The following is a 24,516-nucleotide window of genomic DNA, read 5'->3' on the forward strand; positions in this document are numbered from 1 at the left end:
AGTAAGTGCTTAACAAATACCGAGATTATTATTATTATTATTATTATTATTATTATTCTCTGGACCTCAGTTACCCCATCTGTAAAATGGGGATGAAGACTGTGAGCTTCAAGTGGGACACTCTGATGACCCTGTATCTCCCCCAGCGCTTAGAAAGTGCTCTGCACATAGTAAGCACTTAACAAATACCAATATTATTATTATCATTATTCTCTGGGCCTCAGTTTCCCCATCTGTAAAATGGGGATGAAGACTGTGAGCTTCGAGTGGGGCAATCTGATGACCCTGTATCTCCCCCAGCGCTTAGAACAGTGCTGTGCACATAGTAAGCGCTTCACAAATACCAACATTATTATCCCAGCTCTGCCACTTGTCATCGGTGTGACCGTGGGCCAGTCACTTCACTTCTCTGGGCCTCAGTTACCCCATCTGTAAAATGGGGATGAAGACCGTGAGCCTCGCGTGGGACAATCTGATGACCCTGTATCTCCCCCCAGCGCTTAGAACAGTGCTCTGTACAAAGGAAGCGCTTGACAAATACCAACATTATTATTACCCCAGGGCAGTCCAAAAGTGTCCTAACGGCAAGCGAGGGAGGCTGACTGAGCCCTTGCAGTGTGCTGTGTCGACGCCAGGGGGCTCTCGCGCGCAGCCCGGGGACGAGCCCGAGGCTTCCCAAGCGAGAGGGGCAGAGAAGAGGCGTGGCCAGCAGGTGGCAGTGCTGGGCAGCCTGACACACTCCGAGCGAAGCCCCGTGGCAGAAACCAGTCGCCACCGCATAAGGTTGAATAATAATAATCCCAATGATGGTATTTGTTAAACCCCTACTATGTGCCAAGCGCTGTTCGAAGCGCTGGGGTACAGACAAGGTCATCAGGTCATCGAGAAGCAGCGTGGCTTGGTGGAAAGAGCCCGGGCTTGGGAGTCAGAGGTCATAAAATAAATGAAATAAATAAATGGTAGTATTTGTTAAGCGTTTACTATGTGCAAAGCACTGTTCTAAACGCTGGGGGATACGAGGTGATCAGGTTGTCCCACGTGGGGCTCACAGTTTTAATCCCCATTTTACAGATGAGGTTAGTGAGGCATAGAGGAGTTAAGTGACCTGCCCAAGGTCACACAGCTGGCAAGCGGCAGAGCCGGGATTAGAACCCACGACCTCTGACTCCCAAGCCCGGGCTCTTGCCACTGAGCCGCAATTCCAGCTCTGCCACTTGTCAGCTGTGTGACTGTGTCACTTAACTTCTCTGTGCCTCAGTTACCTCATCTGTAAAATGGGGGTTAACTGGGAGCCTCACGTGGGACAACCTGGATCTGCCGCAGCGCTTAGAACAGTGCTCTGCACATAGTAAGCGCTTAACAAATACCAACATTATTATTATCAGGTTGTCCAACGTGGGGCTCACAGACTTAATCCCCTTTTCTGCAGGTGAGGGAACTGAGGCACAGAGAAAAAAACGGTGGTACTTGTTAAGCGCTTACTATGCGCAAAGCACTGGGGGATAGAAGGTGATCAGGTTGCCCCACGTGGGGCTCACAGTTTTAACCCCCTTTTTACAGATGAGGTAACTGAGGCCCAGAGAAGTGAAGTGACTTGCCCAAAGTCGCACAGTTGGCAAGCGGCAGAGCCGAGATTAGAACCCACGACCTCTGACTCCCAAGCCAAGACTCTTTCCACTAAGCCACGCTACTTCTCACGTGACTTAGAATCAGAAAGAACCTAGGCTGGAAAGACAGATGACAAAAGGAAGATGTAAATGATGGGGAAATGGGCGTTTCTACCGAGAACAAGAGGGAATAACAGAACGCCTTATCTACCCCACCCCCCAAACCCTGTCCTCTCTCTGACTTTGCCATCACCGTAGATGGCACCACCACCCTTCCCGTCTCACAAACCCGTAACCTTGGCGTTCTCCTTGACTCCTCTCTCTCCTTCAGTCCACATATTCAATCCGTCACCAAATCCTGCCTGTCCCACCTTCACAACCGCTCTCAGATCTGCCCTTTCCCCTCCATCCAAAGTGCTACCGCGTTAATACAATCACTCGTCCTTTCCTGCCTAGATTATTGCCTCCTGGCTGACCTCTCGACCTCCTGTCTCTCCCTATTCCAGTCCATACTTCACTCCCCTGCCTGGATCATCTTTCTACAAAAACACGAAGGACATGACATCCCCCTCCTCAAACATCTCCAGTGGTTGGGTATCCACCTCTGTATCACACAAAAACTCCTCACCATTGGCTTTAAAGCACAGAGTCACCTTGCCCCCTCCTACCTCACCTCGCTTCTCTCTTTCTACGACCCTGCCTGCATATTTCACTCCTCTAGTGCTAACCTTCTTCCTGTGCCTCCATGTCACCTGTCCCACCCCTGACCCCTAGCCCCCGTCCTGCCTCTGGCCTGGAACGCCCTCCCTCCTCAAATCCGATAGACAATTACTCAGCAACCCCTTCAAAGCCTTATTGAAGGCCCCGCAGCACTTATGTCTATATCTCTTATTTTGTTTATTTGTATTGATGTCTGTCTTCCCCGGCTCAGACTGTGAGCTCACTATGGGCAGGGATTGTCACTTTTTATTGTTGCATTGTTCTTTCCCAAGCACTTAGTACAATGCTGAGCTCACGGAAAGCACTTAGTAAATACGACTGAATGAATGCATGAATGACTTGAATAGGCCTAAACTGCAGCTACAGTGATTTAGGTTAGACTTTAAGAGGAACTTCCTGATTGACAGGGCTATTAGGCAGGAGAGACACGTTATCAAATCACCCCTTGGAGTCATTTCCCCTGGAGATTTCAAGATAAGATAAGGGAAGATGATAGTAATTATATTCAATTGTGGTATTGGTTAAGCACTGACTATATTCATTCATTCATTCATTCATTCATTCAATCGTATTTATTGCCGCCTACTGTGTGCAGAGCACTGTACTAAGCGCTTGGGAAGTACAATTCAGCAACAAATACAGTTAATCCCTGCCCACAATGGGCTCAGAGTCTAGAAGGGGGGTGTGCGTGTTAAGTACTATTCTAAGCACTAGGGAAGATATAAGATAATCAGGTCAGACACAGTCCTGACCCCGCATACGGCTCACAACCTAAAATGAATCCCCATTTGACAGATGAGATGACCGAGGCACAGAAAAGAGAAGTGATTTGGTCAAAGGTCACGCAGCAGGCCCGGGCTCTTTCCACTAGGCACACTGCTCCATTCTGGGAAGACTCTATCTGGAGGCAGAGGGATCAATCTTTTAATCAGTGGTATTTATCGAGCACTTACTTTTTGCAGAAGACTGTTGTAAGTGCTTGGGGGAGTAGTTGGTGGACATGAGCCCTGCTCTCGTGGAGCACCAACCCCCTTCTAACTCAAGGACCATTGGTGATCTTGCGGGAGAGATTTATTTCAGGTCGTGTTGCTGGCCAAGATGAATGCCTTATAATAACAATAATTATAGCATTTATTAAGCATTTACTCTGCACCAACCTTGAACTAAGTGCTGGGGTGGATGCAGGATAATCAGATTGGATAGAGTCCCCTGCCCTACATAGGGCTCACAGTCTAAGGGGTAGGGGGGCGAACAGTTATTGAATCCCATTTTATAGATGAGTAAACTGAGGCACAGAGAAGTGAAGTGACTTTCCAAGATCACACAGCAGGCAGGTGGCAAACTCAGGATTAGAACCCAGGGCCTCTGACCTCCCAGGCCTGTGCTCTTTCCCTTAGACCCTGCCTTGCTCCCACACTGAGGATTAAGAGGAGATAGGAATATAGATTTTATTAATTGTGCTGCTGCTAGTAACCAGAGTGCAATAAATCCATCCAGAGAGGATTCTGAAGCCACAGTGTAAATGGAAACTTTCCACCCCAAATCCACACCCTCACAGAGCCCCTCTGGTGGGTGAGAGGTGGACGAGAGGGCAGGGAGCATGGATAATGAACCCCGGAAGCTGGTTTGGAGGTTCTGATTAGGGTGACAAGAGCTTGAAAGAGGCTGGGCCACTCTCTGGTAAGAGTGACCCAGAACTGGCAGAGATGCTCTCTCCCCTGCCCGAGGAGACCACCCTCTCCCCAGATTTGGCTGCGGTCATTTCCAAGCTCTGCTCCCAGAGGTGACGAAAAAGAGGGGTCTTAGGCTGGCAATAGGATGGGGAGAAGAGGAGGAGGGGACCTCAGGGCCAGGAAGAGGCCAGGGGAAGAGATTCCTTTGGGTCAACGGGGCCAGGACCCTGCCCACGCTCTGGGAAGGAGGGAAGGAGGGCAGCAATGCCCAGCTCTCCAGGGCTGAGCCTCCCCCAGAGGCAGACTGAACAGCAGGAGAACTGTCTCAAGGGAGTCGAGGGGGCAGATGCAGAAGGAGGGGGAGGACCGGGGGCCTGTGGCGAGGCCCGGCTAGGAGTCCGAGAGGCACAGGGCTTCCACGGCATCGCTCAGGCCCTGGTTCACCCCTCCCACTGCCAGGAGGCAGTCCTTGATGACGATGCTGGAGCAGGCGCAGCGTGGGGTGGGCATGGCTGGCAGGCTCTCCCACTTGTTCTTGCCAGGGTGGAATGCTTCTGCCGTCTCCAGGACCGTAGGTTGGTTGCCTAGAAGATGGATGAGAGAGAATGCTCACCTATAGGACAATGCTACCCCCCACTCCCCTTCAATTCACCTAGTTCTGCCCACACGCTTCCCAAACTTTGTCATTCCCCTTTCTTGGAATGTCCTCCTTTTCCACTAAACCATATTCCATCCTTCATTTGACACGTTATTCAAAACCCAACTTCTCCAAGCAGCCTTCTCAGATAATCCCTCTGCCTTCCCAACACTTCAGTCATCTCTTTAGCCCATGGGCATATGTGTTTTCCTTATAGTTTAATTTTCTGTCATTTGCATTTTATGCTTACTATATGTTTGGGATTCCTGGCCTGCCCAGCATTTGTCATACAGTGAGCAAAAGTGCGGCCCCGGGATCCAGGGATTCCCAATTCTGGCTTTGTCCCTGGGGACGAGTGAGACCTATGGGATGACCCTTCCCCAAGATGGGACCCCCCTGCCCCCTCCAATCTCCCTGAATTGTTGAAAGGATGAAGGGTGCCAGGAATCTTTAGAAGAAAAGGCAGTGAGCTCCAGTTGTGCCCCACCACCTTTCTCTGCTCACCCTTCCAAGGGTCCTCTGAAAACTCTTAAGCACACAGAAATGTCCGTGGCGTGTCTGCTCACCTAGCCCCCCAGCCACGATGACTCTTCCTTTCAGGGAGCCGGCCACAAAGTCCGCTCTACGCTTCTTTAGGAAGAAGGAGCGTTCCATCTTCATCCAGCCTCCTGTGGGTCCATGGAGGAGAAAAGAGCCATAAAGCAACAATTCTGAGACATGAATCCCTTCATACTCTCTGGTCTGTCTCTGGTTGGGAGGACTCTCCCCACCATCAAAAAATGCTTGTTGTCGTCTTATGCTATAGAGTCGTGACTGACCCACAGTGATGCCATAGACACATCTCTCCCAGAACACCCCACTTCCATCTGCAATCCTTCTGGTAGAGTATCCATAGAGTTTTCTTGGTAAAAATATGGAAATGGTTTAAAATGGTTTAATGGTTCCACGCAGTAAAAGAGTTTATGCCCTCGAGTCTCTCCCTTGCCCCTGCTGCCCAGCACAGGTGAGTTTTGATTTGTAGCGGATTGCCTGCCACTCACTAGCTTCTGTACAAGCTAGGAATGGAATGGGTAGGCCTCTGCTTGACTCTCCCTCCTGTAGTCGTGACTGGAAGAGTAAGGGAAACTCTCCAGGTGAGACTCTGAAAGGGGCACAAAATGCTACCCCCACCCAAACACTCTTTCCTCCTGGGAGAAGGAACCTGTCTTGGGCCCAAGAGAGGGCTGAGTGGGCAGAGGGAGCGGGAACAGAGAAACAGGAAAGGGAGGCTCAGGACTAAGAGTGATTTAGAAATAAAATGGAATTCAGCTGTCCTATACAGTGTTTTGATAAGGATCTTTTTAAAAAAGTGGTATTTGCCAGGCACTGTACTAAGCGCTAGGGTAGATATGCCATAGGCAGATTGTGGGACTCTCACTCTTAATCCCCATTTTACAGTTGAGGTAACTGAGATTCAGAGATGTGAAGTGACTTGCCCAAGGTCATACAGCAGACAAATGGCTAAAATCCCAGTTCCTCTGACTCTCAGGCCCATTCTCTTTCCCCAAGTCCATTTGGCTTCTCATTCCATTATGGCAGCCCACACAGTTTTGGCCATTGGCATAACATCCACAGTGTTTGAATGGGATGAACTCAACAGCAGGTTGAAAACGTTTTTACATAATTTGTGCTTTTCTTTCCGACTCAGGGATATTCCAGGCCTTTGCCAGTTAGAGGTAGGAAGGCTTGAAACAAACGACTTTTCTTAAATTTGAGCAGGGAAGGTTTTGAAACACTCAGGTGAACTGGGGCAGAAAGAATTTTGGTCACCGGATTGTGTCTTCATCAATCACTCTATCGAACAATATTATTCACCGAGTACTTAGTACAGAGCACTGTATTAAGTGTTTGGGAAAGTATAATACAACAGAAGTAGTGGACACATGGATGTGGAGTTGGATGAGCAGCCTTTGGAGATTCTTGAGGAGTGGGAAGACGTGAACTGAACGTTTTGGTTGAAAAATGATCCGTGCAGCAGAGTGAAATATGGATGAGTGGGGAGAGACAGGAGGCCGGGCGGTCAGCGAGAGGGCTGATGCAATAGTTAAGGCAGGATAGGGGAAGTGCTTGGATCAGCATGGAAGCAGTTTGGACGGATGCATGCTTTCTGAATGGTCCAGGAGAATTCTCAATTGACTTCAGCGACAAGTGTTCCGGTGACCTGTTTTCTTCCCGCATCTCACCACCAGCCTGCCCAAGAACCCCTCCGGCCAGCAAAGGCGTGAGGGGATACGACTGCGAGAGTCAGGAGGTGGAGGAAAAAAAGCCCTAAATGTCAACTGGCAATCAGGATCCTCATCAGTCAATCAAGAAGAAATCCTGATGAGTCAATCAATCAACGGTATTTATTGAGCACTCATTGTCTGCAGAGAACTGTCCTCAGAGGTTGGTTGAGCACTTACTGTGTGCAGAACATTAATTCATTCAGTCATATTTATTGAGTGCTTACTGTGTGCAGAGCACTGTACTAAGCCACTGGGAAAGTAGAATACAACAATAAACAGACACATTCCCTGCACGCAACGAACTCACGGTCTAGAGGTGCTCATAATAAGAAGCACTTGGGAGAGCACAATATAACAGAGTTACTAGATAAATTTCCTGCCCACACTGCAACAGAGTTGGTAGGCCCTTTCCCTAACCACAATGAGCTTAGAATCTAGAGGGAGAGACAGATATTATTATACATAAGTAATTTATAATATATAATTTAGAATACGTACATAAATGCTGCGGGGCTGAAGGTAGGGTGAATATCAAAAGTTCAAAGGTCACAGATCCAAGTGCACAGATGGTGTAGAAGGGAGAGGGAGGCAGGTAAAAGAGGGCTTAATTGGTGAAGGTCTCTGGGAGGAGATGTGATCTTAATTAGACTGTGAGCCTGTCACTGGGCAGGGATTGTCTCTATCTGCTGACGAATTGTACATTCCAAGCGCTTAGTACAGTGCTCTGCACATAGTAAGCGCTCAGTAAATACTATTGCATGAATGAATTAATGAATAAGGCTTTGAAGGTGAGAAGATTGGTGATCTGGAGTATATGGAGGGGGAGAGAGTTCCTGGTCAGAGGGAGGATGTGGGACAATCTTTAGGCAGGCTCAGAGGCAGAGCTAGTAAATTTATTTTAATGTCTGTTTCCCGTTCTAGACTGTGAGGTCCCTGTGGGCAAGGATCAGGTCTACCAACTCTATTGCACTGGACTCTCCCAAGCACTTAGGACAGTCATTCAGTCACATTTATTAAGCCCTTAATGTGTGCAGAACACTATACTAAGTGTTTGGGAGAGTACAATATAACAGTAAACACACACATTCTCTGCCCACAGTGCTCTGCAAACAGTAAGCAGTCAGTAAGTACCACTGATCATTTGATTGCTAGTAAGTTATTGGCAGCAAAAGCATGGATCGCTGCAGATCTATGCCATCCCCGTTATTGTTACTTTGGTACTTAGTTTTAAATTTGTCATGTATGCCTAGGCCAAAAACAAATTGTACCCTCCATATTTTCTTTTAAAAGAACAAATCAAAAATTAAAAAAAATTTGGCTTTGGGTAGACATTGAGAAAGTCTGATGGTATGATTGCCGAGCTAATTGTGTTTGTCTAAACCACTTTCTGTTTAACTCAGGACGTCAGGCTACACAGTACCAAGTTAAGGGGGGAAATAGCATTTAATTGGTTAACCATGTGGTCAATGTAACTGACAGCTCAGGCCAGAAAAATCCACTTGACATCTTATTAAGAGCCTAAATAAGCTCCTTCCTCTAAACTGTAAGCTCCTTTTTTTAATGGTTTTTGTTAAGCACTTACTATGTACAGGCTCTGCACTAAGGATTGGAGTAGATAGAGATACCCAGATTGGACACAGTCCCTGTCCCAGATGGGGCTCGCGGTCTTAACTCCCAATTTACAGATGAGGTAACTGAGGCACAAAGAAGTGAAGTGATTTGCCCAAGGTCACACGGCAGACAAGTGGCAGAGCCAGGATTAGAATCCAAGTCATGGGACTCCCAGGCCCTTGCTCTTTCCATTAGACTGTGCTGCTGCTTCTTGTGGGCAGGGAAAGAGTCTACCAACTCTATTGTATCGTTCTCTCCCAAGTGCTAAGTCCAGTGCTCTGCACAAAGTAAATGCTTAATAAATACCATTAACCGATTGACCGACTGATTCTCTGATAATTAACTTGTCACTCCAGTTGGTGAGGGAACTGACCAGGCCCCAGATGGGGTTCAGGAAACTCAGATTGGCAGTGTGGACCACAGGTTCACTGAGGATTGCTGATAAATGGCATTAGAATCTCCCAGGGAGATACTGGGAGAGGATCTGTGGAAAAACGAGAGCCCTGGGGCCAGGAGACTCACCCTGTTCCATGTCAAACACATCCACTGTCTTCATGAACTTGGGCTGTCGGTAGAGCCTTCCCTGCCTCAGGCCTCCCAGGCTATATAGGTGGTTGTCGAGAGTGACGAAACTGGAGAAGGCCCTCTTGCAAGGGATATTGGGAAACTTGGTCCAGGAACGAGTCTCGATGTCAAAGACTTCAAAAGCATTCACAGCATATTTTGACTGTCTTCCCCCTGATGGCCAGAAACCCAGACCCCTTTAGCTCTTCTGCAGGTTGGACCCACCTTCCCTTCCCTCAAAGTCGACCCCACCGTAGCCCAGCATGGACTGAACGAGAATCTCTCCCGTCCTCCCAGGTCCACATAGGAAGACATTTCACCATTACTGCCGCACGCAACTCTCCCTGCCAGGAATCTCGTGCTTATTTAACTCAAATGTGGTAATAGACTCTAGACTGCAAGTTCATTGTGGGCAGGAAATGTGTCTACCAAATCTGTTGTATTGTACTCTCCCAAGTGCTCTGCACACAGTAAGTGATCAATAAATACCAATGGCGATAATGGTATTATTGTGTACCTACTGGGTGCAAGGCACTGTAGTGAGTGGTTGGGAAGCACAATTCAAAGACTTTTTAAAAATGGTATTTGTTAAGTGCTTACTATGTGCCAGGAATTGTACTTCGTTGTGGGGTAGATATAAGATTGATATTGATTAGTCACAGTCCACATCCCACATGGGGCTCGCAGTTACCTCATCTCTAAAATGGGGATTAAGACTGTGGAGCCTCATGTGGGACCTGGACTGGGTCCAACCAGATTACCTTGTATCTACTCAGAACTTAGAACAGTGCTTGGCACATAGTCAGCACTTAACGAATACAACATTTATTAAATATGTAAAGCTGCAAAAGCTCCCACCAATCAGAACCTCTAAAAATCAATTAATTAGAGATTCTGCACACGACTCCTTGGTTCAAAAGCTTTCATCCTCCTGGCCTCAAGCAGAAACTCCTGACCACTGGCTTTAAAGCGTTCCATTGACTCTCTCCCTCTTACTTCTCCATTCTCTTCGCCCACTAGGTCCTGGCTCACTTTTTTTTTCCTTTCAGCTAACCTCTCTGTGCCTCATTCTCATCTTGCCCTTCTCTGGCCCCTTGTACACACCCTTCCTCCTTCCTGTAACTCCCTCCTCTTTCAAATCCACCAGACCACAGTTCTGATCTTCAAAGATCTTCCAGAATCACACCTCCTACAAGAGACTTTCCCTGATCAACTTTTCTTCTCCCTAGGTTATAACCCTAAGACTACCCCCTCAACACTCTATATAACAACTATACACTTAACCTCACTTGTAACACTTCTAACTACTATTTAAGCAGCAACTCATCCAGCCATCAGTCAACTGTATTTATTGAGTGCTTCCTGTGTGCAGAGCATTGTACTAGGCACTTGGGAGAGTACAATATAACAGAGTTGGTAGACATGTTCCCTGCCCACAACAAGTTTTCAGCCTAGAGGAAATGGTATTTGCTAAACATTTACTGTCAGCTCTATGCTAAGTGCTGGGGTAGATATGTTTGTACCCTATTTTTTTCTTCTACCTGTAATTATTTTCTACTTGCCTCCCTTGACTGTAAGCTCCTTAAGAGCAGGAAGCTGGTTTTATAATTTTAATGCCCTCGCCTAAGCACTCAGCACAGCGCTCTGCACAAAGTAGTTGCTCAGTAAACACTACTGAATGATAGCCTGTGAAGAACATTGAGTGGCAAAGGCATAAAGCCCTCTGCTAGTGATGGACATAAGAAATCATATGCAGAGTTGTACTGAAAATGTTAGTCTTGGAGGTATCATCTAGTCACGCGACCCCCAACCCGTTAATTCTCATTCGAATCAATGTTTACTATAACCCATTTTTCCTCAGAGGTTCTTCAAAAATACAATTACAACAGCTCATTATAATAAATATGACTGTACAAGAGTGTATTATAACAGAAGTGGCTGTACTCCTCCTGCGTGCCTCCCCCCACACCACCATACACCCCCTGCCCCTTTCCTGCAGGCAGCCTCTCCTCCTGGCAGGAGGGGTGGACAGGTAGGGCAGCCCTTTCTTACCCAGCACATAGATCTTGGTTCCACGGAGGAAGGAGGTGGCAGCATACCTCGGCGTGGGCATGGGCGCCAGAGACACCCACATGTCTTTGAGCATGTCATAGTGCTGCAGGTAGTTATGTGGACGGAGATCCAGTCCCATCCCACCGGCTGCGTACACACGGTAATCTGGCGGAGGGAAGAGAAAGACACAGAGAGAGAGAAAGAAAGAGAGCTTTATAGCTGCCTTGCTGCCCAGTCTTATCTAGCTCCTGGGGACACAGCTGGGGTGGCCATTGATGGGAGGGTTAAGTAGGGGCTCAGCAGTTCAGGCAAGTCCTTGGGGGCACAATCTAGGCCTGTGGCAAGTGGGTGCCCCTTGAAGAGCAGTTTGGCAAAGCAGAAATGACATCGCTTTTTGCTACAAGACACAGGGTCATTTCCCTGCCCCTGAGGGAAGCCTGGAGTGTAAACAAGCCAGACCTCAGTGCTTTGAAATAAATAAGCCTGCTGCCCCACAGACTGGTTTTTTTTAATGGTGTTTGTTAAGTTCTTGTTATCTGTCAAATGAACTAATCGCTGGGATAGATACTAGCTAATCGGGTTGGACAAAGTCCATGTCTCACATGGGGCTCATGGACTTAATCTATCCAGATGAAGAAACTGAGGCCAGGAGAAGTTAAATGACTTGCCCAAGGTCACACAGCAAATAAATAGGGGAGCTGGGATTAGAACCCTGTTCCTCTGACTCCTAGGCTCGTGCTCTTTCCACTAGGTCATGCTGTCGGTTCTGCGGTAAGGGCACACCCACTACCCCAGGGCCTTCTGGGTTAATGAGACTGTCTCTGCCCTCAGAGGGAATTCCTCTAATCCTCAGTACCTCAGACTAAAATTTTCCAGCACCTTATGTCTACGTGGCTTCCCTAAGTGGAACTGGTTCCATTCCTGAGGCTCCCTGCAGGACAGATGGGAAGAGAGGTGCCTCTTCAAGTCTAACCTCCATCCCTCCCGCTCCAATCCCATTTAAATCAGGATCCAAAAACTTTAGTGGCTCCTTGTCCAGGCCCAGAGCTGAATGATTCCTGCCAGAAAACTTCTGAGCTCTTCTGTGCTTTACGGGTAGGAAACATGTCTAGCAACTCTATTACAATGTACTCCCCCAAGTGCCAAATACAGTGCTTTGCACACCGTAAATACTCAATAAATACCATTGACTGATATCTGGAATTCCTTCTCCCTTTACCCTGGCTGGATTACTTTGGGTAATGAATCCCAGGGGCAGGCTGTGTAATGAGAGAGCCATTCTTTGCAGTGCTCTGCTCACTTGTCTCAGGGTTTTGTAAAACCTGGGGGAATCTAATTAGTTATAGGACCAAGTCTCAGAATGACTCCACCTCCACCTCCTCCTTTTTATGGTTGTTTTTATAGTTCTTACTATATGCCAGACACTGTTCTAAGTGCTGGGGAAGACACAAGCTATTTAGGTTGGATACAGTCCTTGTCCCACATGGGGCTTACAATCTTAATCCTCATTTTACAGATGAGATAACTGAGGCCCAGAGAAGGGAAATGACTTGCTCAAGGTCACAAAACAGAGAAGTGGTGAAGCCGGGTTTAGAATCCAGGTTCTTCTGACTCCCAGGCCCATGCCCTGTCTACTAGGCAATGCCGCTTCTCCTCCTCTGTCTCCTCTTTTTCTTCCTCCTCCTTCTGCTTCTCTGCCCCCATCAGCTCTTGCCCAGGTGTTCCTCTTTCACCTCTACCACCCGGGAGAGTGGTTTGCTTCTAAGGCTTAGGGCAACTCCAGGAGCAGGATTCCCTTCCCCCTGGAGGGCACATAGCCCGATTTGGAGAAGGGCAGGCCGTCATCTGTGTGACCCTTGAAGAAGCAGGCTTAGAGAAGTTCATGGCTCCTCAAATCTTGAAGACAAACTCCAGACTGAGAGCCCCAAGCCCAAACTCCATAGATTTGGATTTGGTGCTGAGATGTTATCCTAGTTGGAATTTCCCAGTGTCTTTCAAGGTGGGCAGGGCCCTCAGTATCCCATCAGAAAAACAGGGGGTTGCCTAAGGGGCTCTTCCACTAGGGTCCTCCTTTTTCCTCTTCCCAACTTCAGCTCCTTGTCTTCCAGTTCAGATGCCTTCCCTGTCCCTTCCGTTAGTCTAGGATGTCAAAATGGTCTGGGTCAGCCCTGAAGTGGGGCTACTGTAGTCGAGAAGAAGGTTCTCAGGGACCTCTACCCTGAGATTCTCCCCCAGGCCTAGCAGGCAAAGGGGAGAACCAGAGAAAGCCACAGGAGAATGGAAACCCACCTTATCCTCTAGACTGTAAATTCATTATGGGCAGGCAAGATGTCTGCTACTTCTGCTGTACTGTACTTTACCGAGCACTTAGAACAGTGCTTTGCACATAGTAAGCGCTCAATGAATACCACTGATTGATTTTCCAAACTCCGAAAATCCTGGTGGTGGAATTGGCTGCATTCTGGGTGGAGGCTGCCGTGCTAATACTTCTTCCTGTCTTCATTCAGGTCTTCCCTGCTCTTAGTATAGGAAAAACCTGAATGCTCTGCACATAGTAAGCACTCAATAAATAGCACTGATTTATTGGTCCCTTCATTAGCCCCTTCCAGAGTGGCCTAGTGGAAAGAGCACAGGCCTGGGAGTCAGAGGATCTGGGGTCTAATTCCTGCTGCGCTACTTGTCTGCTGTGTGACCTTGGGCCAGTTACTTCACTGTACCTCAGTTTCCTCATCTGTAAAGTGGGGATTCATTGCCTGTTCTCCTCCTTCTTTGATTATGAGCCTGACGAAATACAGAGACTGTATCCGACTTGTTGTCTTGGGTCAAATCCAGCAATAAGTACAGTGCTTACCACCATGATTATTCCCATCTCTTTCCCTCCACGATTCCTCCCTCTTCTCCCCCACCCCCCGACCACGATCCCCCCCGCCGAGCCATTTGGCCAATCCTTGCCTTTGGCAGTGACTGAGATGCCCATGGCAGCTTCCCGCAGCAGGCTCCTCTTCTTCCATTTGCCTTCATCGATGTTGTACATCTCCACGATCCTCAGGGGCAGCTGGTTGGCCCCCACCCCCCCTATCACCATGATCCGTTTCCCCAGAGCTGTGACAGCCACCCCAGCCCGGGCTGTGGGCATAGGGGGCAGGGCAGTCCACTGATCTGCCTCGGGAGAGTAGACTTCAAAACAGTCTATGGGGTACCCATTGTCATCGCAACCCCCAATGGCGTACACTTTTCCCCCGGCCTCGACGAGGGAGGAGTAGACCCTCCGGCTGGGGAGGGGGGCGAGGGTCTTCCAGTGGAAGTCTTTAATGCTGGGCACTTCCATGGTGGGATCTCCGGGGCCTCCCACTGGTCCGGGATGCCTTCTTCTGGGAAGTGGCCATCAGCCACACACAGAGTAGAGGAGCAACAGCAACGGCAAGGAGGAAGGAGAAATCAGAGCCCAGTGACCCACCGACTCATCTGTGGTCCATCCCCCCACCCGCTTTAGGGCTCTGTCACCCCCATCGGGCCTCAAGGAGGCCGAGGTAGAGGAGGAGGGTCACGCAGGCTAGACGGCGGTAGATGTGGCGAGAGAGGAAGAAGATGGGAGTAGCAGCTTTTAAAATAAATACAGTTGGGGGAGTTAAGGAGGAGGGATGTGGTGAGGCCTATAAATTACCGTCCTGCCCCGGGGATGTTCCTTGGCACCTCCCTCCCAACCCGGTCGACCCCCATGCAGAGAAAGCTCCCGGGGGAGCCCGCTCTTTACCTTCCCTCAGAGCTCCATCAATCCTGCAGCATTCACATCCGGTGCACCACTTGGCCCTGAAACAAAGAATAAACCAAGATCGAGGGTACCAGTCCACTGAGCAGGCTCCTTCCCCGGGCTCCAAGTTTAATTTAACCCACCGAGAAGCTGGAAATACCACCTGGCACGGTTCCTCGCCCCCCCCCCACCCCCTCAACCTCCCCCCCGGATTTTGTTCCCAAGGTTGGGTCACATTCACAGACAGCTGCCTTCTGAGTGGGGGGATGGGTTGGAGGGATATAGAGGGAGAGCATTGATCGGTGCTATTTTCAGCTTCACTGCCTCTCCGAGCACCTGGGCTTCTCCCTGGGAAGAGAGAGGTTAAAATCCCAGGAGTCTCTTTTCCTCTCCCCTGCAATCCAGGACATTTCCCACTCCTGCACACATCAGCACAGACACACAAACACACACACACACACACACTCTCTCTCTTTCTCCCTCTCTCTTCCAGAGCCTCTGCTGAATGGGGAAGGGTGGGGAAAGAGCAGCCTATTTAGAGAGTGGAAATCACCAGCCCTGCTTGGCGACTGAAGAGGGAGTCTGCACTTCTCTCCCACTCTGCAAACCTCTTTCAGACATGTAGATGAGCTGAATAAATGAACAGCGGAAAGGAGATAGATGCAGAGGGAATGCACACACACACGTACACACACCTGTGCATAACTGCAAGAATATCCACTACAAGGAGAGTTAACCCCATTACATAACCATCACCCCATACTCTTAGAGAGAGGATAAGGGGACCAGGCTCCTCAACACAAGATGTGACATCCCATCATGTTGAGCAGCAGCAAACTGACAGAAAGAGGGGTTTCGAGCCTGAATTTCCCAAATGAGTGGTCCTCACTGCCTGTCTTCACTGAATAAACGAGTAATTTTCCACATGTCAAGGCTCTATATGAGTCTCTTTCTCATTCTCCCTCACACCCTTTAATACTCCCATGACAGACACTTTCTGCTCCCCAAGCTCATTCTAACTTTCACCGATACCCAACACGACACACACTGACACTTACATATTGACACTTACACTCTCAAAGACATACTCTGATACACAAAATGACATAAACTAAAACACGAGCACAGAAATACTACATACCCACACACTAATGTACTCCCGTAGACTGTAAGCCCCTCGTGGGCAGGGATTGTGTCTACCAACTTAGTTGTATTTTATTCTCCTAAGGATTTAGTACAGTGCTCTGCACACAGTAACTGCTCAATTCTTGTCTTGTCTTATGCCGAGTCCTCTCCGACCCATAGCGACGCCATGGACACATCTCTCCCATCCCACGTCCATCAGCAATCATTCTGGTAGTGGATCCATAGAGTTTTCTTGGTAAAAATACGGAAGTGATTTACTACTGTCTCCTTCCTTTCAGTCAACTTGAATCTCCACCTCGATTCTCTCCCATGCTGCTGCTGCCCAGCACAGGTGAGTTTTGATTTGTAAACGAGCTAGCCACTAGCTCTCATTAGCCACTGCCCAAGCTAGGAATAGAATGGGTATGCCTCTGCTTGACTGTCGCTCCCATAGTCAAGACTGGTAGAGTACTGGAAACTCTCCAGGTGCGACCCTGAGAGGGGAAACTGCTCAATAAATATCATTAATTAATACATAGACATACATATAATGTGATATATACACACTATATACTCAGTTATGCAAACAGACGCACACATACTCACACAAGGACACAATAAAACCTATGTCCACTTAGGTAGTTTCCACACCACACCTGCTCACCAGGGAGCCATTCTCCATTCCCAGCTCTTTTTTCCCCCAAGCCACCCTCCCTTCCTGAGTCATCCAGATGGGTGATTGAGTCTGCTGACCTTGGGCAAGTTACTTAACTTCTCTGAGCCTCAGTTTCCTCACCTGTAAAATGGGGATGAAATACCTGTCCTTCGTCCCCCAAGGCTGTGAGTCCTCGTGGGGGACAGGGACTGTGTTCAAACTGATTTTCTTCTGTCTACCTCAGTCCTCAGTTCAGTGTTTGGCACAGAGCAAATGCTTAAATGCTTACTGTATGCAGAGCACTGTACTGTAAGCACTTGGGAAAGAGTTGGTAGGTACTTTCCCTGCCCACAACTAGCTTACAGCGTAGAGGGAAAGAAAAAAATATTATTATTAGTAGTAATAATAATATTGATAAGATTCACCTCCAAATTTGCTTCCTTAGTAGTCTGTACCCAATTGGGATAAGAATCCTCAGATGAAGACAACAACATCTGAAAGAGGGAAGACAGACCCTCCTGAGTCCTTCTCTTCAGACCTGGTGAATCCAGGAGCATGCCTGGGGATGTTTTCAAATGGTATCAAACCTACAGTCAGAGACCTGAAGCCAGGAGCAGGGCCAGAAGATGCCATGTCTCCCAGGCCTGCTGGAGATTGGAAGAAAACTCAGAAGGGTCTGGGGATTGTAAAGTTTTATTTCCACTCTCTCTGCCCCTTCCACATATTGTGGTGTGGGCAAGAAAAAGGCCAAAATATGGAGCAGGAGCAGCTGGATAATCCACCAATTGATTTACCATTGGTGATGGGGATGACCATGACAATGTCCTGGATACCTGAGAGTTGTCTAGATTTTACAGCAAATCTTCCCAAGTGAGGGGGTGGGTCTGACTAGAGGAGATCAAGTAGGGAGGATTTTATATGGGGTAGGATGAGTATCCTTCCATCCTTTCTTTTCCCCACGGAGAGAACCTTCCTCAGAACTCCAAGGGCTGAATTGGAATGGAGGTGCCTTAGCCTGAATGGCACATCAGTTCCAACTCTCCAACCTGCTTCGGCTGCTCTTCAAAGACTCTCACCAACTCCTCCCCCAGGTCCTCCGCCCTAGACCGAAAGCTCTCTGTGGGCAGATAATGTGTCTACCAACTCTTTTATATCGTAGTCTCCCAATCGCTTAGTACAGTGCTCGGCACACAGTAAGTGCTTGATAAATATGATTGACTGATTAATGGTTATTTCTCCCTGCAGGATGATGCTCATTGTCCTAACAACTCTTTGAACCCTTACACTGATTGCTCACCGAGAAAAAACACGGCTTAACGACAGCCACCTCCACCTCCCCTCCTCACCTATTGTCCCCATGCCTGGCTGTACATAGACCTACAGGAGAAGCGGGCCAGAGCAAGTATGGTTTTCAGGGAAGAATCATTCCTGTCACTAGCCAGGGAGTTCGAGGGAGTCATCCATTTTAGTGCTCGACCACCCTTCCCATCAGGTAGTTCTTCCTTGAGTCCAACCTAAATCCTTCCTGTTATAAGGCATGCACAACATTAAGCCCCAGGTTCCCCGATTCTCTAGGGCTTGTTTCCTTCCTTCCTTTCATCGTTCAGAAAACACCTTGAATTTAAGACTTCAGTCTAATCCAGTAAGTATTCTTATAAAAAGATTATTCACCCTACCTGTCCCTCTCACTCTCTCTACCTAGTATGTGGTTTGCAGGGTGGCCTGGAAAAGTTATCAGAGCACATCTGACTGCTCCTGAAGGACCAATCAGGCAATCATATTTATTGAGCGCTTACTGTGTGTAGAACACGGTACTTGTGCTTGGGAGAGTACAATATAGAAATTTAACAAGCACATTCCCTGCCCACAACAAGCTTATGGTCTAACATGCCTACCATGCCTCACTAACCCCAGGGTGGGCAGGTGGGCATAGAGGCTGGCAGACAAGCAGGTAGGCCTGAGCCTCTGAATTCCCTGGCCCATCTCCCCTCTGCCTTTTGTGGGTTCCATCCTTGAGGCGACCCAGTGCTGCCCCATCCCTTACCTTAGGGACCTCTTACAGCCTCTCAGGTCAAGTTCTGAGATAAGGGATGAGATAAGTCCTGGCCCAGCCCAGCCCTAACAGAACAACAAGAGGGTAATAACAATAATAATAATAAGTATGGTACTTTTTAAGCACTTACTATGTGCTAAGAACTGTTTTAAGCTCTGGGGGAGAGACAAAGTAGTCAGGTTACATTACATCACACTGTGATGTAAAATCCCCATTTTACAGATGAGGTAATTGAGGCCCAGAGAAGTAAAGTGACTTGCCTGAAGTCGCCCTGCAGATGTATGGCAGAGCAGGATTAGAGCCCAGGAACTTGTGACTCCCAAGCTCATGCTCTATCCTTGTGCCCGCCCCCATCAAGCCCCAGATGGTTGTAATAGGGTCCGGCCTCATTTCCAGCTGGTGTTCTGTCGGCTACTCGGTCTGGTAGTTTCAGTGAGAACAAAGGACTTCTCCTTATGCCTGATTCTTTCTCAGCCACCTCTATTGCTGGGCCTTGCTACCCCCATAGCTGGAGGAGATCCAAGACAGCTCCCTCTTCTGCAAAATGGGAATTCAATCCCCTTCTTCCCACTAGTAAGACTGTGAGCCCCATGAGGGACTTGATTATCTTGTATCTACTCCAGGGCTTAGTACAGTGCTTAGTATATAGTAAGCACTTGACAATTATTATTATTATTATTTTGCTTGGTCCATAGTAAGTGCTCAAAAGGTACCATAAAAAAATGGGGAAGTTCATCCTCCTGTCTGACCATGATCCTTCTTGCTGCTGTTAGACTGTTTGCTCACGTTCAACACCCTTTAGAGCTGGAGGAATAGTCTATCACCTTCCTCTGGATAACTCAATCATATGAAGCCCTTAAGGAGATAATGGTATCAAATATGACCTGTGCCTTGCATTATTATTATTATTATTATATTTGTTAATACTTGTGGTATTTCTAAAGCGCTTACTATGTATCAAGCACTGTACTAAGTGCTGGAGGAGATACAAGATAATCAAGTCCCACTGTCTAATTAACAGGTATTAACAGGAGAACAGATATTGAATCCCCATTTTGCAGATGAAGGAACTGAGGTCCAGCAAAGCTAAGTAACTTACCCAGGGTCACACAGCAGACAAGTGGCAGAGTCATAATTAGAACCCAGATCCTCTGACTCCTGGACCCGTGTTCTTTCCACTAGGTCACACTGCTAAACACTTACCATATGCCAAGCCCTGTTCTAAGCACTGAGGTAGATACAACTAGTTCAGACACAGCCCCTGTCCCACATGTGGCTCACAGTCTGAAGAAGGGCAGAGGACAGAAACCCAGCTGCTAAGCAGGACCTCAGATGTCCCCTAATTCTGCGGTGGCGGTGAAACAGACACCAACAGAGCATCGAACAGAAAACAGACCCCCGCCTACCAGAAACTATGCAATCCCCTCCAAAAAAATCCTCTTGTCTCTGTCACTGAAATGTCACTGCGGATGAATCATGCTCCACGCTATCAGGTAATAGCAGAGCTGTCAAGGGGGCCGAGGTGCTCGGATGGCTTTGATAGAGAATGGCACGGTGCTGCTATCGCTAGCTGAATCCATGATTATCTCCTCCTCTCTGCGGGAGAGGCAAAATAATAGGGCAGGTCAGATCACAACAGCAGACTGTGAGCTGGCAATGTGTTCAAACATCCCCGGGTTCGTCTCCCCACTCCCCCAAAGTGCAGAGTCTAAATTTACAACCGAGACGTTTGATTTAAAACACGGAGACTGCCAGGTTCCTTCAGGCGGAAAACCAAGCCTCTTCCCTGCAGCCTCAGCCCCCACAGACAGGAAGAGTGGGACGGAAAGGAGGAGAGAGTGGTTGTTTTCTGGAGACTGAAGTCAGGCCCGGACCCAACTTCCTCTCTGAATCCCGTGTCCTGGAGAAAGAGTGTGTCGGGTCCTTGCTTTCAGGCCCTTGCTTTATCCTCTGTACAGTGGGGGTGAGGACATCAGAAGTCTGTGAGTGTGAGGACCAGTAGTGTTCTAAACACCGTGGCCCAGCGGAAAGAACCCGGGCCTCGGAGCCAGAGGATCTAGGCTCTAATCCCAGCTCCACCACTTGTTTGCTTTGTGACCTTGGGCAAGTCACTTCATTTCTCTGTGCCTCAGTTTCCTCAATTGCAAAATGGGGTTTCAGTACCTGTTATCCCTCCTACTTAGACTGTGAACCCCACACGCGACAGGGACCGTGTCTGGACTGATTAACTTGAATCTATTCCAGTACAAAGAACAGTGCTTGATACATAGTAACATAACTAATTCATTCATTCTATCTCCTCTGAAGACAGAAACAGAGGAAATGGACTTTCAGCTGCAGCATAAGAGATTGACTAGGTTAGACATCTTCACGAAGAACTTCCTAAGAGCTCTTGCCTGTCCTGGAACATCCTCCCTCTTCATAGCCAATGGTCAATCACTCTCCCCACCTTCAAGGCCTTAATAAAAACACATTTCCTTCATGAGGCCTTCCCCGACTAAGCCCTCATTTTCTCCCACTCCCTTCTGCATTACCCTAGCACTTGGATTTGCACCCTTTATTCACTCCACCCACGTGTTGACAACACTTTTGTTCATATCCGCAATGTATTTATACGAATGGTGTGTCTCGCCCTCTAGACTGCAAGCTCCTTGTGGGCAGGGAATATGTCTACCAATTCTGTCATACTCCCAAGCGCTTAGAGCAGTGCTCTGCACACAGTAAGGGCTCAATAAATACCTTTAATTGATTCCTAGCAGGGAGAGTTATAGACACCAGAATAGGTGACCAGAGGAATATTCCTCTTGGGAATATTTTCACAGAATCCATTGACAATTGCCTGGGATAATTTAGGTGTGGTCCTGCCCGGAGGTAGGAGCTCGACAACATGTTCTCAAAGTTGCTTGATGATTCTCAGATCACAGAGAAGTGGGTAGGGGGCAGAGATGGGGCTGCCCTCTGTACAGCGGTGGAAACCAAGGCCCAGAGCGCCTAATCACCCAACGACTGAGGGGCAGAATGAAAATGAAAACTGTGGCTGTCTGCAACAGGTTATGACTCACACCAACCCAACCTAGAAGCAATATGGCCTAGGGGATAAAGCACGGGCTTTGGAGTCAGAAGGACCTGAGTTCTAATCCTGACTCGGCCACTTATCTGCTGTGTGATGATGAGCCAGTCACTTAACTTCTCTGTGCCTCAGTTACCACAGCTGTAAAATGGGGATTAAGACTGTGAGCCCCATGTGGGACATGGACTGTGTCCAACTTGATTACCTTGTATCTACCTCAGGGATTAGAACAGTACCTGGCACATAGTAAGCACTTAAAAAAATACCATAAAGAAACAAAAAACAAAATCCCACTGGACTCAGCTGGGATAAGTGAGTCTGCCTGACCCTATCCTGTCTTCTCTTTAGTCTCACCAGGCTCTTCTAGGAACTCCCTCCAAACGAAATGGCATTTCAGCCCATAGATTTGGTAAACTGTCTTTTTTCCACTTGAAAGGCTGAATGCCAGATGATCTGCTTTGCTTGGCCTTCACCTCTCCAGCCCTACCCTCCCTACAACTCCTCACCCCCTTCCTTGGCAACCGCTAAAAATAATACAAGGGAAAGACTCAGAAAAATGTGGGCAGCTGGTTCTGCCACGCAGAGAACAAGAAACACAGTAGTGGAGGGAGATATGTCTCATTCGAAAGGGCCCTTTAAATGTCAGTTAATAAGTTAATTTTATATGCTAGTGGAAACCAGCATATCACCAGAGAGGCCAACTCCCCCAGTGCTTCTTAATTACAAGAAGCATGTGTCAGTGAGGGGCAGAAAGAGAAAGAGAGAGAGAGAAAAAAGGGGGTGGGGGGCCAAAATGATTTATGCTCAAGCACATCACCAGGCCCAGGGGAAACTGATTGGCAGATGAGCAGTTCGTCTGTCACTCAAAAGGAGGAGAGCAGGATTGGGCTGCCTGCTCTGATGGGGCCGAGGAGTCAGATGGCAGAGGCTTGCACAAAGGATTTGGGGTTCTAGGATTTGCTCAGAAACTAAAGGTTTTCCTTTTCTTCTCCTCCATTTTCCTCTTACTGGGTCAGAGATAGGGGGCTCTCCAGACTTTGGGCTCCTTTCCTCTGTAAGGAATTCAGCAACACCCATGAGGGGAAAGAAAGGCCACTTGGTCGCTCCCAAAATATCCTTTTTCCACAGTCATCCGCATCAGTAAATACAAGCGCTTTTGCCAGCTCTATCTCTGACCCCCCTGACTCAGACAGCCCTCTCAGAACCCTCACAGAAACTGCCGCTCCCCCAAAGCCTGGAGAGTCCTGGTCGCCTCATGGGTACAGGTGAAGAGAAAGGAGGGTCCCTGCCCTGGTTGTGGGGAGCTGACTCCTCCTTATCACCACCCAGGTGGGGGCTGGGAATTTACACTCTCTCCTACCCCAGAGCAAACAAGGGGGAAGACAAATGACCAGGAAAAGAGCCCTCTTTCCCCTCTATCCCTCCGCCCCCGTCCCCAAGAATCCTCAGCGACGCCAGCTGTCTCCGAACTGTCATTTTAGAGGCAGCCATCTTAGAGAGCTGGCCTCGCCCTCTCTCCCTTTCCCCCCCAAGAGCCCAGAATCCTCTCCGAGCCAGGAGGGGCGGGGGTACTACTTACTGTTCCAGCAAGCAGGCAGCGTCAAAGGCCCAAGCTGGCCTCGATCCTCCCGACCTGAAATCTTTCAGGCTGGCTTCTGCTCTGGCTGTCCTCCTCTGGCTTGCTTCCTTTTTTCTGATATTTCATCACACACACACACACTGGTGTTTCATCATACAAACACACACATACACACACACACACCCCCCTACCCCTCTCTCTCTCTCCCTGGAGGTTCCAAGAAAGGAACCGAAGCAAACTGGGAAATGGAGATGAGCGCGCTAAACGCTTCCTCTCCCACAGCCTTAATCTCTGCTTCTTTCCCTGAGATAAGAGGCAGTCAGATTCACAGGGGTCTCCATCTGCTGCGCTGTATTCTCTCTGTGCTTGGAGAGAAACAGAGGGAAGGAGGGCAGGGAGGGGCGGGGGGGGACAGCTGAGCTTGTGTATATATAAGGATTAGATTAACGAGAATCTGGGAAAGCTCTGGACACTCGTGCGGCTGGCAAGTAGACATTCACCTCAGAGCCTCTCTCTGGTCACTACAGAAATTCAACAGGACGAGGGAAGCAACCTCCTAGCATTGCTGAAAGCTTTTCAACTCCTGAAGAAAAGACCCTTTTCCATCCTTCTCTCGCCAGCCCTATCCCCATTGCCTAGAATCCAAGAGTTGGGAAAAGGTCATTTGATCCAACCCCTGCTTCACAACTGCTCTGTTCCTTTTAAGGCAGTTCCGGAGCTGGAAACTCCACCCTCAATTGCAGCTTCAAGCTTTTAATGGCCCCAAGAAGCTGGAAGTTCTTTCTTTAGTCTAACCCAGTTCTCACTATCTTGTAAGTCATTTCCTCTAGTTTGGTTCTTTGCGAACATAGTGCACAGAGGAGTGGTGTGGCCTAATGAATAGAGCATGGGTCTGGGAGTCAGAAGGACCTAGGTTCTAATCCCAGTTCTGTCACTCATCTACTGCGTGACCTTGAGCAAGTCGCTTCACTTCTCTGTGCCTCAGTTACCTCATCTGTAAAATGGGGATTGAGATTGTAAACTCCATATGGAACAGGGACTGTGTCCAACCTGATTATCTTGTATCTACCTCAGCACTTAGTACAGGGCCTGGCACAGAATACGTGCTTAATAAATGTCATTAAAAAATAGTCCTTCTCTGGCATGGATTCTGTT

The 24,516-nt window shown here is 48.3% G+C and overlaps 1 protein-coding gene and 1 non-coding gene across 3 annotated transcripts; both read right to left on the minus strand.

Moving 5' to 3' along the window:
- Positions 1-3,761: 3,761 nt before the first annotated feature.
- Positions 3,762-23,705, minus strand: KLHDC8A (kelch domain containing 8A). Of its 2 annotated transcripts, none has more exons than XM_029068277.2 (7): positions 23,362-23,704; positions 14,883-14,938; positions 14,081-14,499; positions 11,129-11,293; positions 9,035-9,250; positions 5,204-5,305; positions 3,762-4,584 (listed from the first exon to the last, which is right to left on the minus strand). In XM_029068277.2, the coding sequence occupies exons 3-7, from the start codon at positions 14,454-14,456 to the stop codon at positions 4,391-4,393; spliced, it is 1,053 nt and encodes a 350-aa protein (XP_028924110.1). In that variant the 5' UTR covers positions 14,457-14,499; positions 14,883-14,938; positions 23,362-23,704; the 3' UTR covers positions 3,762-4,390. The 2 variants fall into 2 exon arrangements, with proteins under 2 accessions (XP_028924110.1, XP_028924111.1); XM_029068278.2 differs by having other exon boundaries at positions 4,391-4,584; positions 14,081-14,496; positions 23,362-23,705.
- LOC114813563 lies at positions 5,651-5,788 on the minus strand. Its single transcript, XR_003761280.1, has one exon. It is a non-coding gene; the product is annotated as a small nucleolar RNA SNORA7 (small nucleolar RNA).
- Positions 23,706-24,516: the final 811 nt, after the last annotated feature.

The sequence above is a fragment of the Ornithorhynchus anatinus genome, chromosome 7 (assembly GCF_004115215.2).
Source record: "Ornithorhynchus anatinus isolate Pmale09 chromosome 7, mOrnAna1.pri.v4, whole genome shotgun sequence".
Taxonomy (NCBI): domain Eukaryota; kingdom Metazoa; phylum Chordata; class Mammalia; order Monotremata; family Ornithorhynchidae; genus Ornithorhynchus; species Ornithorhynchus anatinus.

What these genes read in the sequence shown, in the direction of transcription:
- KLHDC8A (XM_029068277.2), bottom strand. Translation starts at nt 14,456, where the DNA reads ATGGAAGTGCCCAGCATTAAAGACTTCCACTGGAAGACCCTCGCCCCC. An exon ending in CATCTCAGTCACTGCCAAAG is followed by an intron (nt 11,294 to 14,080) that starts GCAAGGATTGGC and finishes TCCCTCCGCCAG; the next exon opens with ATTACCGTGTGTACGCAGCC. An exon ending in TGTGTTTGACATGGAACAGG is followed by an intron (nt 5,306 to 9,034) that starts GTGAGTCTCCTG and finishes ATGGACCCACAG; the next exon opens with GAGGCTGGATGAAGATGGAA.